Source organism: Anguilla rostrata, chromosome 19, assembly GCF_018555375.3.
Source record: "Anguilla rostrata isolate EN2019 chromosome 19, ASM1855537v3, whole genome shotgun sequence".
Taxonomy (NCBI): domain Eukaryota; kingdom Metazoa; phylum Chordata; class Actinopteri; order Anguilliformes; family Anguillidae; genus Anguilla; species Anguilla rostrata.
This window is the reverse complement of record NC_057951.1, coordinates 15,905,434-15,922,412: the sequence shown is the minus strand read 5'-3', so window position 1 is coordinate 15,922,412 and position 16,979 is coordinate 15,905,434. Positions and strand designations below refer to the sequence as shown.

The 16,979-nt window shown below is 49.8% G+C and overlaps 1 protein-coding gene across 5 annotated transcripts in view; it reads left to right on the top strand.

Annotated features, from left to right (window-relative positions):
• LOC135245909 (glutamate receptor-interacting protein 1-like) overlaps nt 1-16,979 on the top strand; it is a 402,070-nt gene that overhangs the window by 51,398 nt on the left and 333,693 nt on the right. For 2 of the 5 annotated variants that reach the window (XM_064319292.1, XM_064319287.1), the window contains exon 2: nt 9,892-10,107. The exons of 2 other annotated variants lie outside the window; for them this stretch is intronic. In XM_064319292.1, coding sequence (XP_064175362.1) covers nt 9,978-10,107 — 130 coding nt within the window. In that variant the 5' untranslated portion in view covers nt 9,892-9,977. Of the gene's footprint in view, nt 1-9,891; nt 10,108-14,558; nt 14,931-16,979 lie in introns of those variants that run through there. One more of the 5 variants, XM_064319290.1, reaches the window with a different exon arrangement.

Genomic DNA, 16,979 nt, shown 5'->3' with positions numbered 1-16,979 from the left:
GAATCAGCTCTTGTCCTTGTCATTGATGCTTTGCTGTGTGTTAGGTCTGATAATGGATAATACAAACCCTCATGCTGCTTATTCCTGGAGTCTGATGCGCTACGAGGCCTTTTCCCAAACGTCAGGCCTAAGTTCCCCACCGAAGCTGTGAGCCCGGGACCACTGCGCTGGGTGTAGCTCACTGTCCTGCTCACATGGTGCGTGCTCCGCTGGGTGGTTGTCTGTCAATGGTCGTCCGCTGATAGCCACTGTCCTGCTCACATGGTGCGTGCTCCGCGCTGGGTGTAGCTCACTGTCCTGCTCACATGGTGCGTGCTCCGCGCTGGGTGTAGCGCTCACATGTCCTGCTCCATGTGTCATGTCGTGCTCCGCGCTGGGTGTAGCTCACTGTCCTGCTCACATGGTGCGTGCTCCGCGCTGGGTGTAGCTCACTGTCCTGCTCACATGGTGCGTGCTCCGCGCTGGGTGTAGCTCACTGTCCTGCTCACATGGTGCGTGCTCCGCGCTGGGTGTAGCTCACTGTCCTGCTCACATGGTGCGTGCTCCGCGCTGGGTGTAGCTCACTGTCCTGCTCACATGGTGCGTGCTCCGCGCTGGGTGTAGCTCACTGTCCTGCTCACATGTGCGTGCTCCGCGCTGGGTGTAGCTCACTGTCCGCTCAATGGTGCGTGCCCGCGCTGGGTGTAGCTCACTGTCCTGCTCACATGGTGCGTGCTCCGCGCTGTGCTACTGTCTGCTCACATGGTGCGTGCTCCGCCTGGGTGTAGCTCACTGTCCTGCTCACATGGTGCGTGCTCCGCGCTGGGTGTAGCTCACTGTCCTGCTCACATGGTGCGTGCTCCGCGCTGGGTGTAGCTCACTGTCCTGCTCACATGGTGCGTGCTCCTGGGCAGTGCAGTGCTCACATGGTGCGTGCTCCTGGGCAGTGCAGTGCTCACATGGTGCGTGCTCCTGGGCAGTGCAGTGCTCACATGGTGCGTGCTCCTGGGCAGTGCAGTGCTCACATGGTGCGTGCTCCTGGGCAGTGCAGTGCTCACATGGTGCGTGCTCCTGGGCAGTGCAGTGCTCACATGCTGCGTGCTCCTGGGCAGTGCAGTCTAATACTGATCCTCAGTGCAGAGAGCTTTTGAGATTAGAGGCTGTAGAATGACCTTGGGCTGGGGGTGGGGCTGGGGGTCAGGGTGGGGGGTTTGATTAATGAGGGTTCTGTTTTGGGTGAACTTGCACAGGTGACTTCAGGACGTGTGCTCAGGCCTGCCGCACCTCAGTGTTTGGGAGGCCTGCATGCTTGCCTCTGTCAGTGTAGGACGCTGTGACCCCCACATTTTCCCCGAGCTCTCTCAAGCCCCAAATCATGTCTGGTGGTTTATGGGCCCAGCAGGGCGTGTCATCCAGGGTCACTCATAGAGCCAGTGTGCCTTTCTGAGGGGTATTCACTGAAGCAGGTCATCACACAGGGGATATGAGTACAGTGTGTGTGTGTGTGTGTGTGTGTGTGTGGATTGGATTGGATTCATTTCAGAACATTCTAATCACTCACAGTATTTGTGGTCACACACCTTAAAGGGTTAAAGCGTGTAAAAATATTCATGATGCTTTTCATATTATTTTACAGCTGCAGGCTGAGGAGTCATGGAAACGGTTTTGGGGATGTAAGCTAAGTTTTTGTAGTTTTTGGATGTAAGTCTTTGCGGTGATTTTGTGCATGCTGTATTCCGTGTGATTTGGCTGTTCCCTCTCGTGACAGAATCTCGTTTTAAGTTGAGAACATCCTCTTCCTGTTAGCGAGAGCGACGAGTGTTCGCTCACTGCACTGTGCTGAAGAGTATGGCTGCAGGTGTCCCTGCCGCAGACCAATAGCAGGACAGCGTGCAGCAGACCAATAGCAGGACAGCGTGCCGCAGACCAATAGCAGGACAGCCTGCACTGTGCTGAAGAGTATGGCTGCAGGTGTCCCTGCCGCAGACCAATAGCAGGACAGCGTGCCGCAGACCAATAGCAGGACAGCGTGCAGCAGACCAATAGCAGGACAGCGTGCCGCAGACCAATAGCAGGACAGCCTGCACTGTGATGAAGAGTATGGCTGCAGGTGTCCCTGCCGCAGACCAATAGCAGGACAGCGTGCCGCAGACCTATAGCAGGACAGCCTGCACTGTGCTGAAGAGTATGGCTGCAGGTGTCCCTGCCACAGACCAATAGCAGGACAGCATGCCGCAGACCAATAGCAGGACAGCCTGCACTGTGCTGAAGAGTATGGCTGCAGGTGTCCCTGCCGCAGACCAATAGCAGGAGCACGCAACCTAGCAGCAGCGCATGTGCTGAAGAGTATGCTGCAGGTGTCCCTGCGCATACAGGACAGCATGGACCAATAGCAGGACAGCCTGCTGTGCGAAGAGTCAGCTGCAGTGTCTGCCGCACAATGCAGACAGCCGCTTCACCAATATGCATCGCTGTAATGTCTTGATAAAGTAACAATTTAATGGATTTTCTAGGCTTGCAGTCCAAATGAATAAAATGGCAGTTGCCGTGGAGACCTGTCCATTTGTCATGGAGTAATTATGCCGAATGCTTTCCCCAGGTGCATAAGCTTCGTAATAATCCAATTTATTCTGTCCCGCTGATTGAATAATTGATATACTTTAAAAGCTTTTCTAATTTGTTTCTTTTAGGCTGATTGAAAAGTGTAATAAATGGTATAGCCTGCAGCACTGTGTGCAGTATAAAGTCACTTCTAAGATGTGAATGTTTATTGTTGGACTTTCTAAAAAAAAGTTTCACAGGCACTTTATAAAACATTGTTTGAGAACAGTCCCAATCTCGCATTCCTGACTGGCAAAGTGAACCCCGTAAAGCACCTGTTTGTGAGGATATGAATGATTCATCTTTCTCTGCTCTGTTGGAGTGTTTTTGTGTTTTGCTAGCGCCCGAGGGGTGAAGTGTGCTTCAGCGTTCTCTGGCCTGGAGCTGTTGTGCTGCGTTGGGCGTGAGTAAGACGCACTGACGGGGCAGTAATTATGGGTTTTGTGGATGGAGATTTACGGGGCTGTGCTTTCAAGTTGCACTTTTGTGACTCTTTGTGCTTCTTCTCTGTAAAGAAAGCTCCGTGCCTCATTTCCTCAACTGCAGCGCAGCTGCTGTTCAAACAGCAAACGGTTCCTTCGCTCTGAAAATAACCCACGGCGTTAAATTATGGGGAAAATATTTTCCTTTCCCAGTTCGCTTGCATTTCAAGGCCTACAACAACATGCATAATACACCTTTCTAATGCCACTCAATGCCCTGGAGATCGTAAGCTGGAGAAGGCTAGTTTGACGGACATATAGGGATCTCATGCATATTCACAGGGTTTGGAAATGACTGCACTGTACAGTGCTGTTCACCCTTAATGGGATTCCACTGTACCAGTAATGGACCCTAAGCCAGTCCTACTGTCAGAATATGCGAATCCCTGCCGTCTCCACGGAGAGGAGATGCGGGAACGGGGAAGGGAGGGGGCTGAAGTCTCTTTCCCCTGTAATCATACATATTTAACCTCCCATCTGCATCTGACAAAGCTCTGTTGACTAACTGTCAGAGGTAATTAGTTTTCTGTAATTAGTGCAGTGATGGTTTCTTCCCCTGACTGAAGTTGTGTAGAATCTGGGTGGTGCGGTGGACAGCGCTGTGACCTCACACCTGGGTTTGAATCCCGGCCTGTCTGTGTGGGGATGTGTGTGCACGTTCTCCCCGTGTCCCACAAATCAGCAATAAAATAACACCATTGTGTCACTTTTATTGAAAGTCCAGCTATTCGCGATACAATAAATGATCCAAACTGGATACTGCTGCATTAATGCTATTAACACAGTCAAGACATCAGATAATGGATTTCCCGCATTTGATGAGAATTCCCCGCAGGTGGCCAGGCGGTGACTCAGAAATACGGGCTGTGCAGTCATTATGCATTCTGAGTCCAGCCCCATCCCGCTCCTAATTTAATCTTCGGGGGGAGCAGTGGGATCGGATAATTGCTTTTTCACAGTGCGCACTGTGTGCTTGACACCTCAGTCCATGCTGGAGTATTAAATGGTTTTTTATTCCAAGATAAACATTCATTATGTGACGGTACAATCGGTTAAAAATAAAAATGTCAGCCTAAAAATCCTGCTTCTTCAGCATGCCAGCGCAGGCTGTGTGACGGAAGCGGTCTGTGAGGAGGCAAGCTGAATGCTGGGAGACGTATCCGCTCAGCATGCACTGATCCTCTGGGCCACTACTCGATTTCTCCTGATAAATATATATCTATAATATATATTAATATTGCTTTTGATGGAAATGATCTTGTTTTAAATGGACGCAGTCACACCCCAGGGGTAGGGGGGAGGGGGTTGTTACTGTTCTCTAACCCTGGGGTAATTACAGTTACCCTGAAACTCTCCCGAACCCCAAAATCGCTAAACCCCTAAAGCCCCAACCCCCCAAACCCTGAACTCCCAAACCCCCATTAAAGCACAACCCTGGGGCAACAGCAGCAAGGAGACACTCCCTCAGTCCCTGACTGGGTTTACAGCTCCCCCTGGTGGCGTGGAGGGTGTGTGGCAGTTTCCTGTAGCCCCTAATGGCCGTGATGTCATGATTAACCGGCTGAGTAATGGTTGATGTTTTGGGAATGCAAATGGAGGAGCTCTTCTCTCACAACAATACGGGCCGTTTATCAGAAGCCCTGTGGGTAGCTCATAACATCGAACTTAAAAATGAATCATTTTTTTCAGTCAGTAAACGGGAGGAAATGTCGAGTTGTACAACAAGAACACGGAGTAAGGCGCTCTCCCGGAGGAATATGAGGCTTTTACAGGAGATAAAGTCATAAAGAGCGGTGCTGGTGGATGTGCGACAGCATTAGCTGGGACTAATTGCTTATTAATGATGATTGATTTGCATACGTTTGGCTTTGGCAGTGGGGGATTGCAGAGTGAGAGAACAGGCAGCGCAAACAAAGCGCAACTAAGCACATGTCATGATTAATATGCTCAGCTGTGTCAGTACCACGAGTCAGGAAACAGCGCCTGTTGGTGTGTGTGTAGTCTGCGTGTGTGTGTGTGTGTGATAGTGTGTGTGTGAGTGTATAGTTGTGTCTCTCTGTCCAACAAACCTTTTTTTCATATTTTACTTTATTACTTTATTTATTCATTTGTTAATTTTTTTATTCAGATAATGAGCGCTGTGTTTTGACACCAGTAGACTTCTCTCTCAGGGCAGGGGAGAAGCTCCAGGCTTGTTTCCGGAGAGCCCTGTCTGCTCCAGGCTTGTTTCCGGAGAGCCCTGTCTGCTCCAGGCTTGTTTCTGGAAAGCCCTGTCTGCTCCAGGCTTGTTTCCGGAGAGCCCTGTCTGCCTCAGGCTTGTTTCCGGAAAGCCCTGTCTGCTCCAGGCTTGTTTCCGGAGAGCCCTGTCTGCCTCAGGCTTGTTTCCGGAAAGCCCTGTCTGCTCCAGGCTTGTTTCCGGAGAGCCCTGTCTGCTCCAGGCTTGTTTCCGGAGAGCCCTGTCTGCTCCAGGCTTGTTTCCGGAAAGCCCTGTCTGCTCCAGGCTTGTTTCCGGAGAGCCCTGTCTGCTCCAGGCTTGTTTCCGGAAAGCCCTGTCTGCCTCAGGCTTGTTTCCGGAAAGCCCTGTCTGCTCCAGGCTTGTTTCCGGAGAGCCCTGTCTGCTCCAGGCTTGTTTCCGGAGAGCCCTGTCTGCTCCAGGCTTGTTTCCGGAGAGCCCTGTCTGCTCCAGGCTTGTTTCCGGAAAGCCCTGTCTGCTCCAGGCTTGTTTCCGGAGAGCCCTGTCTGCTCCAGGCTTGTTTCCGGAAAGCCCTGTCTGCCTCAGGCTTGTTTCCGGAAAGCCCTGTCTGCTCCAGGCTTGTTTCCGGAAAGCCCTGTCTGCTCCAGGCTTGTTTCCGGAAAGCCCTGTCTGCTCCAGGCTTGTTTCCGGAGAGCCCTGTCTGCCTCAGGCTTGTTTCCGGAAAGCCCTGTCTGCTCCAGGCTTGTTTCCGGAAAGCCCTGTCTGCCTCAGGCTTGTTTCCGGAAAGCCCTGTCTGCTCCAGGCTTGTTTCCGGAAAGCCCTGTCTGCCTCAGGCTTGTTTCCGGAAAGCCCTGTCTGCTCCAGGCTTGTTTCCGGAAAGCCCTGTCTGCTCCAGGCTTGTTTCCGGAGAGCCCTGTCTGCCTCAGGCTTGTTTCCGGAAAGCCCTGTCTGCCTCAGGCTTGTTTCCGGAAAGCCCTGTCTGCTCCAGGCTTGTTTCCGGAAAGCCCTGTCTGCTCCAGGCTTGTTTCCGGAAAGCCCTGTCTGCTCCAGGCTTGTTTCCGGAAAGCCCTGTCTGCTCCAGACTTGTTTCCGGAAAGCCCTGTCTGCTCCAGGCTTGTTTCCGGAGAGCCCTGTCTGCTCCAGGCTTGTTTCCGGAAAGCCCTGTCTGCTCCAGGCTTGTTTCCGGAAAGCCCTGTCTGCTCCAGGCTTGTTTCCGGAAAGCCCTGTCTGTTAGAAGAGCCTGCCCTGTTTGGCATTCTGAACGTGTCCAGTAACCGTATTGAATCAGAGGCGAAAGTCACGCTTGGGTACGTCTGTGTCTTTCTCTGCCGTTTGGGCGGTGTTCCTGAATGAAACGCTTCTGACTGTGGAGCTACGCACCATGCATGAGAAAGAACTCCGAACACACGCGTGTAACTGTGGTCTGTGCGCGTGAGAGGATTCTGAGCACACGCGTGTAACTGTGGTCTGTGCGTGTGAGAGGATTCTGAGCACACGCGTGTAACTGTGGTCTGTGCGTGTGAGAGGATTCTGAGCACACGCGTGTAACTGTGGTCTGTGCGTGTGAGAGGATTCTGAGCACACGCGTGTAACTGTGGTCTGTGCGTGTGAGAGGATTCTGAGCACACGCGTGTAACTGTGGTCTGTGCGTGTGAGAGGATTCCGAGCACACGCGTGTAACTGTGGTCTGTGCGTGTGAGAGGATTCTGAGAACGTGTGTAACTGTGGTCTGTGCGTGTGAGAGGATTCTGAGCACACGCGTGTAACTGTGGTCTGTGCGTGTGAGAGGATTCTGAGCACACGCGTGTAACTGTGGTCTGTGCGTGTGAGAGGATTCTGAGAACGTGTGTAACTGTGGTCTGTGCGTGTGAGAGGATTCTGAGCACACGCGTGTAACTGATTGTGAATTCACTTAAAACTCAAATTTAACAGGCAACCTGCACATTATCAAATCTGTGAATTCACTTATGAGTGCACAAGGCAAAGGTGTCGAGAAACAAACAGGACAAAAAAAGGGACTGTGCTGTTCACTGCTTGCTGGGAGGTGAGGAAGAATGTGCACCACTGATCACTGAACACTGTCCTTCACAGGAAAACAACAACACTGCCTGAAGCTGACTGTCTTTATCTGCCCGCTGCTGTGGGCCAGTGTGGCAGTGAGCCTATGTTTGTGTGCTACCACTAGAGGGCGCTGTTATTCATCTTCCACTGACTGCATGTACCTCCAAGCCTTGGCAGTGAAGTGAATGCACTGACGTCTGGAAAGGCTAACCTGCGGCAGCGTGAATGAGTCTTTAACAGTTGTGCAAGCTTGCCATGTAGAATTTTTCAAATGTGTATTTAAGTTGCCTTTCTAAATAAATATTTACATACTGCACAAGTTCTCCAGGATGCTGAATAACCTTGATTAGATTCAGATTCGCAGATTCAGAGAGTCAAAGAGTCACAGATTCTGGTTCAGATTCCGAGATTGAAAGAGTCGAAGAGTCACGGATTCAGAGTTTCAGGGTACAGTTAAAGAGGCCAGCTTGCGGTTTTTGCACACTTCATTTCCTTTGTCCTGGAAAGCACAGTCAGTGTTTATGTAGGAAATGACAGGAGATTAAAGGGATGTTATCCCAACGGAATGTAAACCTTTAATCATTCATAGAGGAGGATGTGTGATGGATGTGATGGATGCTTGGGTGTGCTGGAGCACATGCTGTAATTACCCTGAGTTGGATTATTTTATCTGCACTGGCAGACGGCACCTCACAGAGTCCGTGATCTTCCCCAGAGTGGAAAGGCCTGTGTAGGAGTGTGCGGTCTGGCGGTGTGGAGTTTCACTTCATTAGCTGTATTTAATCGCGGTTATTTCTCTGTGTGTGAGAGGAGGGAGGTGGCAGGAGGGCCTGCGGGCGTCCTAAAAACTGCCTGTTCACAGCACGCTTCGAGGGGTCCTTTGAACAGATCAATTCTCATCTGATGTAGAAGGCAGTGTGATTGCCCTTTATATTAATATCAATAGATGTGCCAAACAAATTCAGACTTTAAAACATCAAATTCTCTCCCCAAAGCATCAGAGGATAAGTGATGAATTGTAGGGAAAAGTTGAACAGTGTCTGTGTGCATGTGTTTCTTTGTGTATGGTGTGTGTGTGGGTATGTAGGGTGTGTATGGGTGTAGTCTGTGTGTGTGTGTGTGTGTGTATGTAGGGTGTGTATGAGTGTAGTCTGTGTGTGTGTGTGTGCGTGGTTGTTTGTGGGGAAAGTTCAGCTCACATTGTGGTGTTTTTGTCAGGGTCACAGTGCAATCTGTCTCTCACACACACACGCACACACACAAACACATGCACACAGACACACACACGCACACACACACAAACACACGCACACACATTCGCTTCACACTCACTGAGCAGTCCTGGTGAACCTGCCGCAACAAAGCCGAAATTGAAAAATGAAATTGGTAACGGGATTCTGGGAGATGGACGTTTGTAAACACGTTTGCCTTCTTGTGTGAAATGTTAGTTTTGGGGAGTGGGGGTTGCAGTGCGCGTACTGCGCTGGTCTCTCTGGGGTTATTACAGAATATCTGTGTCTGTTCTCTTATTAAAAGAGTGGCGCTCTGGTCCTGTGGTCCGGCCTCTGCTCTGTGAGTAAACACATCTCTCTCTCAAGGAGGCGTAATTCTGAAAGCTGTCAAACGTCTGAGAGCCAAAGCAGAGGGGACAGATTGCTGTTAAACTGGAGAGCGTGTTTGAGGCCGGGGGGCGCAGTGTGATTATAATGAGATTAAGAGAAGAGGCCCGGTCCTTTCCTGCTGAAAATATTTATCACCCAGCAGCAGGAGGCCGATAGGGAAGGGGAGAGATCTGAATTATTCAGTTCGGTCTGGAGCTCCATTTAAACTCTGATGGCTTAGAGCCACGACTCCCACCTTCTGCAGTGTGAACGCACCACTGCGGCCTCCATTTCCTGATGTGCAGGACTCTTATACCCATCATCCTCCAGGGTGTGTGCAGCTGCTGCCCCCTGGTGGTGTGTGGTGTTGGAGCTGTAGCGGCTGTCCCGTTAACGCCAGGGTGACGGGGAGGGGTTCGGGTGATCCAGGTCATCGATCGGCAGACTGGAGGCAGCCGCCCCCGTCCTTAATCGTGCTGGTTCCTGTCCTAGCCAGTGCCCCGCCCGTGTTTACACACGTCTGCTCTCTGCGGGACGAGGGCTAATTAGAGGTGCCGGGTTTGTCCAAATGGAGACTGGTATCGACCCTCGCCTGTGGCAGTGCCCGTCATCCGCCAGGGAGGGTCTCCACGGCAACGCGCCTTCCTCCCCGTGGAAGCAGAGGCAAGGGGCCATCACTACCGCAGTCTAACCTAAACGCAGTTTACACTGTTACTGCCATGGCAACGGCCCACATCACGGCCGGAGAGGACACCGGCGACTCCAGCTCGCTCTCTGTCCCGTCCCTGAACACCCCCTGGTGGTGGAGGGGCAGGCCTGCACTTGGGCAGATCTGTGTCTCCTGTTGAAGTGGGCGTCGACACTGATCCGGGCCTTCTGCCCCACTCTCTCCCCTCCCCCCTCCCCCCCCACTCTCTCCCCCCTCTCCCTTGCTCTCTCTGTCTCTCTCTCGCTCAACCCCCCGCACACACAGTCAGTATCAGTCGAACCCAGAGCAGTATGTGCTGAAACTGGCCGCAGGATCAGCCCTCCGTGTACTGCTGGACCAACTGGGGGACGATGACGCTGGAACTGGATCCCCATCCTAAGCCCCCATTTCCACGGCAACGGGCTGGCCCGGGGTGCTCCTGCTGTCCCTCACGCTGCCTGTGTTGGGACGGGTCAGACTTCGAGGAGCGGCTGTCCCCAGGTCAGGTTGGGGTGTTAACCCCTGCACTACCACCCACCCGAAATGGGACAAACGTCGCAGAATTCTGAGCTTAGCGGGAGGTCTGGGCACTGTGCCCCTGCAGAAGGACCATGCGCTGAGGAGCCTGTTTGGGGGGATGCGTAGTCCTCAGGAGCTTCCTGTGCTTAAAGTCTGTCGATGTGAATGCGCGTGTGCCTGTGTGATGGCGGTATGTTCCTGGGTTGATGCCATTAGTCGGTTTTGTGTGAATAATGGTTGATATGGTTACCGCAGGGGCTGGAGTTGTGAGCTGTACTGCATGTCAGACTCCTGATTTTTACATAAAGAGCAGCACCACCTGCACAATGTTTATATTCAAACATGAAATGATGTTGTGCGTAACTGTCTGATAGAATATTGGGAGATGCGGTTGAAGTTGAATGGGTCAGTTTGTGCTGTTTGTGTTCACATTGATTTCATGGTCAGGTTAACAAGGATAAGAAGAACCATTTTGGCTGTGTGTGGGTGTTTCTCCTCTGCTGAATGAACTCATTTCATTTTCTATGGCCAGCCATATTGGACCAGAAACTTAACAGTAAAAAAAGTGAAAGTGATTCCTACTGTATGTTCAGATGCGTTCATGAGTTCATGAAGCCTTTTGACAGTTAGATGAACAAAGCCACATTTCTGGTACAGAAAAGTTTTAAATCGATCAAATTTGACCAGAACACAACCAGAGGGCTAAAAGCTCAATTTGGGCCACTGCACTGATTTTCATTCAATGAACTCTTTCTGTACCCTGTACTGTACAGGCTCAGGGAGTTTTCCTCTCTTTCTCTCTCAAATTCAAACTCAAATTATCTTTATTGGCAGTGATGTGTATATATATTTAAATATTGCCAAAGCATGAGTACAACAAATGTACTTCAAGTGTGTGTGGTATTTGTGTATGTTAGTTTGTGCAATGTTATGCATAATCTCTCTCTCGCTCTCTCTCTCTCTGTCTCTCAGAGAAAAACAAAAAACTGCTGCAATTCTGGATTCTAGGCAAAAATTGTAGGTCTAGGCAGAACATGGTTTGATGTGTTGTCTCATCACAGGGAATGATGTTAAGATGATTCAGGAAGTGCCTTTGTGAGACCAGCTTTCTCTTCCAGAAAGCCCTGAGGTGTCTGCTGGGACACAACGTTGCACACGCTCTCCTCTCATGCCTGAAATCTTTTTGGCAAAATGACTTTTGTGTCTCAGAGCAGAGTCGCACAGCTGTGTGTGCACATACTGGTGTGTGTGTCTAAGTGTGCATAAGTCTGTGTGTGTATATCTGTGTGTGTGTGTGTGCGTGTGTGCGTGTGTGTGCGTGTGCGTGCGTGTGTGTGTGCACATACTGGTGTGTGTGCATAAGTCTGTGTGTGTATATCTGTGTGTGCGTGCACGTGTGTGTGTGTGTGTGTGTGTGTGCGCGTGTGTGCGTGCGTGTGTGTGTGCACATACTGGTGTGTGTGTCTAAATGTGCATAAGTCTGTGTGTGTATATCTGTGTGTGTGTATGTGTGTGTGTGCGTGCACGTGCGTGTGTGTGTGCGCGTGTGTCCGCGTGTGTGCATGCGTGCGTGCGTGTGCGTGCGTGCGTGTGTGTGTGCGCGCGCGTGTGTGCGCGTGCGTGCGTGCGTGTGTGTGTACATACTGGTGTGTGTGTCTAAGTGTGCATAAGTCTGTGTGTGTGCGTGCGTGTGTGCGTGCGTGTGTGTGTGCACATACTGGTGTGTGTGTCTAAGTGTGCGTAAGTCTGTGTGTGTATATCTGTGTGTGTGTGTGTGTGTGCGTGCACGTGCGTTGGGCTGAATAGGGAAATGCATTTATAGATCAGTCAGTCCTGCATTTCAATCCATTTGTCACGTCGATGGAGAAATGAACCGGCTTCTCTCAGCCCAAGCAGAGCCCACCATCTACAAACCAAATTTCACCTTTAATGCATTTTAAATACACTGGGGAGCACAGTTCTACAAAGACAAAATATGCATTTAGATTAGTGGAAGGGTCACTTAATTTGCCATCTTATTATTAATTTGAAAATAACATTGCCGTGACTCTTATCTGACTGACTTCTTATTGAGCACTTCTTGGAAGCATTTGATTGACTCATCTCTGAAAGCACTGTATTCCAAAGATACCGGCATTTTTAAGAGGGTAACATGCTCCAAATGAATCTTTAAAACATGAAAATGAAAGTTACAACAGTGGGATATGTGTTAAATAAAATTAAGAGTTTCTGCATAATTGAAATGTGATGATAATTGATGCCCTGGATCTGAAGTAATATTAAATTCAAATTTGGAAGGAGTAGATATGAGAAAAGTACTGATAGAGAATAACAGGAAGGAATTCATTAACTGCCGAAAATGATTACTATGCAAATTGAGATGCGTCAGCGAGAATATAAAGAGGAATCTGAGGCCGTTCTCTTGCACCGCTCTCTTGTCACCACTAGGGGCTGCTGGCCGCACAGAAGCTGTTATTTCTCCCTGTTTATCTGTAACTGAAAATCATTGTGGAAAACAGTGGTGACAGTCTGATTCTTAAATGTAAACGGCATATTCAGTAAAGATTAGCGTATTCTACTGAGTAAAGAGTAGCATAGCTTTTAAATAGTGACCCTAAACAGATTTAAGCAAACCCTTTTCAATCTCTTTCTTTCCCCTGCTAAATCATCCCCTGCTAGACTGAAGCCCTGACATTTTTCCAGGCATACAAAACAAGGTGACAAAGCCTCTTGTCATCTTTGTAATTGTGAGCTCAAATCTCAATATTAAACATCTTAAATCACCCTCAACCAGTATAAGAGGAGCTGCATTGATGTATGGATTGTTCATAACAGGTCATTTTTGCTGAACTTGGACTGCACATTAGACTGAAAACATCTTCAGGTTCAGTGTACACTAATCTCCACCTGTTCACCTGGCAGACTCAGACTCCAGTTATACTCTCATATTAGGACTTGCCAGCTATTTTAGTTTCTAAAAAGGATATTATTTTGGAGGGGAGAAAGTGACACATTTACTTTAGTCTCTTTCTTTTTTTTTTTTTAATCCACTAAATATTCTCCTGCTGTCAGGACATGGCAGGGGGCAGGTGTGTATCCCTCCCATTATGCAGTGCAGCAATAATATTCAGAGGGTGCAGCGGAGTGTACACGGGATAGTGTGTGGGTTGGAGAGGGGGCGTGCGGAGGGGGGTGTGGTGTGTGCAGGGGGCGGGGGTGTGTTTATGGAAGAAGGCGTGCGGGAGGGGGTGTGCATGTGTGGTCATGTGACATGTATATGTATTTGTATGTACATAGTATTTGTATGCACAAATTGTATACACACATGAATATACGTAAGTTATTAACCCAGTGCAGCGGATTTGTTTTCCTCTAATCCCAGTGCAGGCGTCCTGCTGTGTGTGAGGCCTCTGGTCATAATATAATCCCAGATTAGACCCGCATTCCCATGCTGCAGCTGTGATTCTCATCTCAGTGTGCAGCCCGCAGATAACACCACTAGGGCCCCAGCCCCGGGGGGAAGAGATCAGCCCGTAACCCCTGACCACCCTCTCCGCGCAACAGCGGCATGCTGGCTGGGGTTAAAATAATCATTACACATGTTCTAATTATATTCATATCAAATTATTAATTAATAGAATTTTTATATATGAACCAAAATGCAAGTTATGATACATGGTATGTTACACATGATAGACGAATGTATGTGCAGTACAGATACTTATAAACTAGTTTGGGTGGAAGTATGGGGAATAGGTAGAAGAAAAACTTTGGCGGTTATTATTTTATTTTCTGAGTTAAGTATTTTATTTTGTCATTTGATGTTTCTAGATCAACATCCCGTGAAAAAATATCGTCATATCCTTACCGGCTTCAGAATGCGTGATTAACTATGCATGAAAGGGAAAAATGAACACACTGTTACCCATTTATTTTGTGCTCCTAATTCCGAGGGAAAAAAACATTCATTGTACACACACTTTACGGGCTTGCTTGAAAGAAAAAGTATGTGTGAGTTTTTTAACTGAGGCGAGAGAGCGAGCGGAGCGGAATGCATCGAGAGTGATAGAGCAAATGAACTGGATTAATTGCCTCTTGGTTGGTTCCAAGTAAATGTGGGCTATCTGCTATTGCCTCTCGGATGAATTCCCTCGACATTTGGCTCCGTTGCTTATCTAAATAAAGCGCAAACACAACCGCTAGGCTTCATGATAATCAGTTTCTGCGGTTGGTCCAAATCTCCCCGTCTCATCAGTTTGAGGCTCTGGTACACTATCGGTTATACAATCAAGGGCAGGAGACCTCGCCTTTCCCATCGATGAAAATGAAATATAATTTGTCTCGGATAAGCAGCAGTAGCCGGCGCTCCACGCGCAAGCATGCAACTTTAAAAGCCCATTCAGATGGCACAGCGCGAGGCGACGGCGGTTCTCTGCAGGCACACCCGCTCTGCCTCCCTCGCGCGCCCCCCTCCTCTGTAATTCACCGTCCTTTTTTAACGGTAGAGAATATGCGATTTGTCATTCTAAGGCGCTAATCTTCGCCGTCCGGACAGAGGGTGAAGGAGGGCTCTGCGCTACTTGCTCTTGAACCTGATCTCTTGCTGCTACATCGCCGCGAGCGCTGAAAGTCTGTCGCTTCCCGGTGGGATTACCTTTCTCCTGCTATGTGCGGGGAATCTAGATATCCGCGTGCTGCATCCGCCACTCCAGAGCCCTCCGAGCACCTTGACGCCGAGCAGTGAGCGAGAATGATAGCCGTCTCTTTTAAGTGCCGATGTCAGATACTGCGGAGAGTGAATAAAGGTACCGTGGTTGTCTTTTCTTCCCTTCTCGCTCGTGCGTGCGCAGCGGTATTTGAGTTGTATTACTGAAGGGTGAAATTGCTGACATTTGAACGTGGACTGATGACTGTTCTGACGGGCTTGACAGTGAAGCGGGGCAGCGATTAGTGTATAGAGATAAGATTTGCAGTCAGAGTATTATTTCGTGCGCTTCCGTGAGTCCGTTTATGGAAGTGCATGCATGCTTCCTATCGCATAACGATGTACAAAAACAGTTTTCCCGTTTGTGGGATGACATGAATATTCATTAAGGACTAGTGCTGTAGTGTTATGCTCACTCCGCAGTGTTTACAGACTATATGTTTTCTTCTTTTTTTGCCTCAACAGAATGTGAGCGATATTTGTAGTTTAGCGCATTGTCCTTTTATTGGTTAAAATAAAGCGTGCTTTTAATGGAGGTACATTTCATTCGCATTGCATTTTGAGATCCACAAAGCATTGCATTCCAGGGTTACTCTTTCATTGTCTGACTACAGACGCGATTTGTGTCATTCCAAATAAAGGTCACCGTCTGTTAGTGCAGTGCATTCTGCGTCCGTGTGGCAGAGAGTCGCTGTTGATGTGATGGCTAACGGGCCGTAGGACATCGCGCGTGTCCCGGCGGCCATTGGAATTCTCCTCACAGACCACTGAGCCGCGCGCGCCAGTGCCGTCACCTCCGTCTATAGTCTCTGGCGCGGTCCTCTAAAGAGCGACAATTAAAACATGGCAGGTTTTATACATCTTACGAACCTGCAGACATGTTTTGTATATGATTGAAGTTCTGTTGGACATAAAGTTCCCTCTTACATTGTCTGTGTGTAGCCTACTTATTACCAGAAATGGCCCCTGCCCCGGGTAGGATGGAGCCGCACCATATGTGCACCGTTAATGACTTTCAGCTGTGTAACATAAGAGTGAACTTCATCCTGTCTGTTGAGAGGTATTGGAATGACTCTGAAGCTGAATGTAACTGGATATGGGTTGTTGTTCAATGCTCCTGAATGTATTAATAGCATCCATTTGTATGGTCTCTGAGTGACAGGTCATTGTCTTATAAATAACAGGATCTTGGGCTGGTGCTGTTCTGTGCTTGTGTATGCTGATGGAGGGGAGGATTCCTGGGCATGACTGGAGGAAATATTAGAGGCCACTGGAGTTTGCTTTGGGGGAGGGGGAGGGGGGGAAGTGATTTGAAGCGTGAATACTTCTGTTGGAACAATTAGGAGGTTTATAGCCACCATCATTTCCTATGACACTCATATGGGGGTCAAAGGTGCCAATCAAAAGCTTTCATTAAAGAAATGACTCTGGATAAGCCAGCTTGGAGTAAGGGCTGCTCCCGTGCCGTCGGTGTGCCCAGCAGCATTGCTAGCACAGGCGTGCCGTCAGTGTGCCCAGCAGCATTGCTAGCACGGGCGTGCCGTCGGTGTGCCCAGCAGCACTGCTAGCACGGGCGTGCCGTCGGTGTGCCCAGCAGCATTGCTAGCACGGGCGTGCCGTCGGTGTGCCCAGCAGCATTGCTAGCACGGGCGTGCCGTCAGTGTGCCCAGCAGCATTGCTAGCACGGGCGTGCCGTCGGTGTGCCCAGCAGCATTGCTAGCACGGGCGTGCCGTCGGTGTGCCCAGCAGCATTGCTAGCACGGGCGTGCCGTCGGTGTGCCCAGCAGCATTGCTAGCACGGGAGGGCTGCACTGTAAGGGACGCTGATGTCTGTGCGTTTGCTCCGTGTCTTACGCGGTATCAAAGCGCCACAGACACCCAGCTTCCGCGCCTGTGTGGCTCCAGCGCACGGCAGATTGTGTTTCTCTGAGCTGCACGAACGGAGGCGTGGCGCAGGAGCCCAAAGTCCGCGGGAGAGCTCCCCTTCAAAGCCGTCTGGCCATTCCGCCTTTTCACTCCCCGCAAAGCGCAGGATTATTCCTCAAAGTCATGAGAGGAGCTCCTGCCGTCTGCGCAGCCAACGCTCTTTAAACCGGTGCACACCTGCCGTCTGCGCAGCCAACGCTCTTTAAACCGGTGCACACCTCCG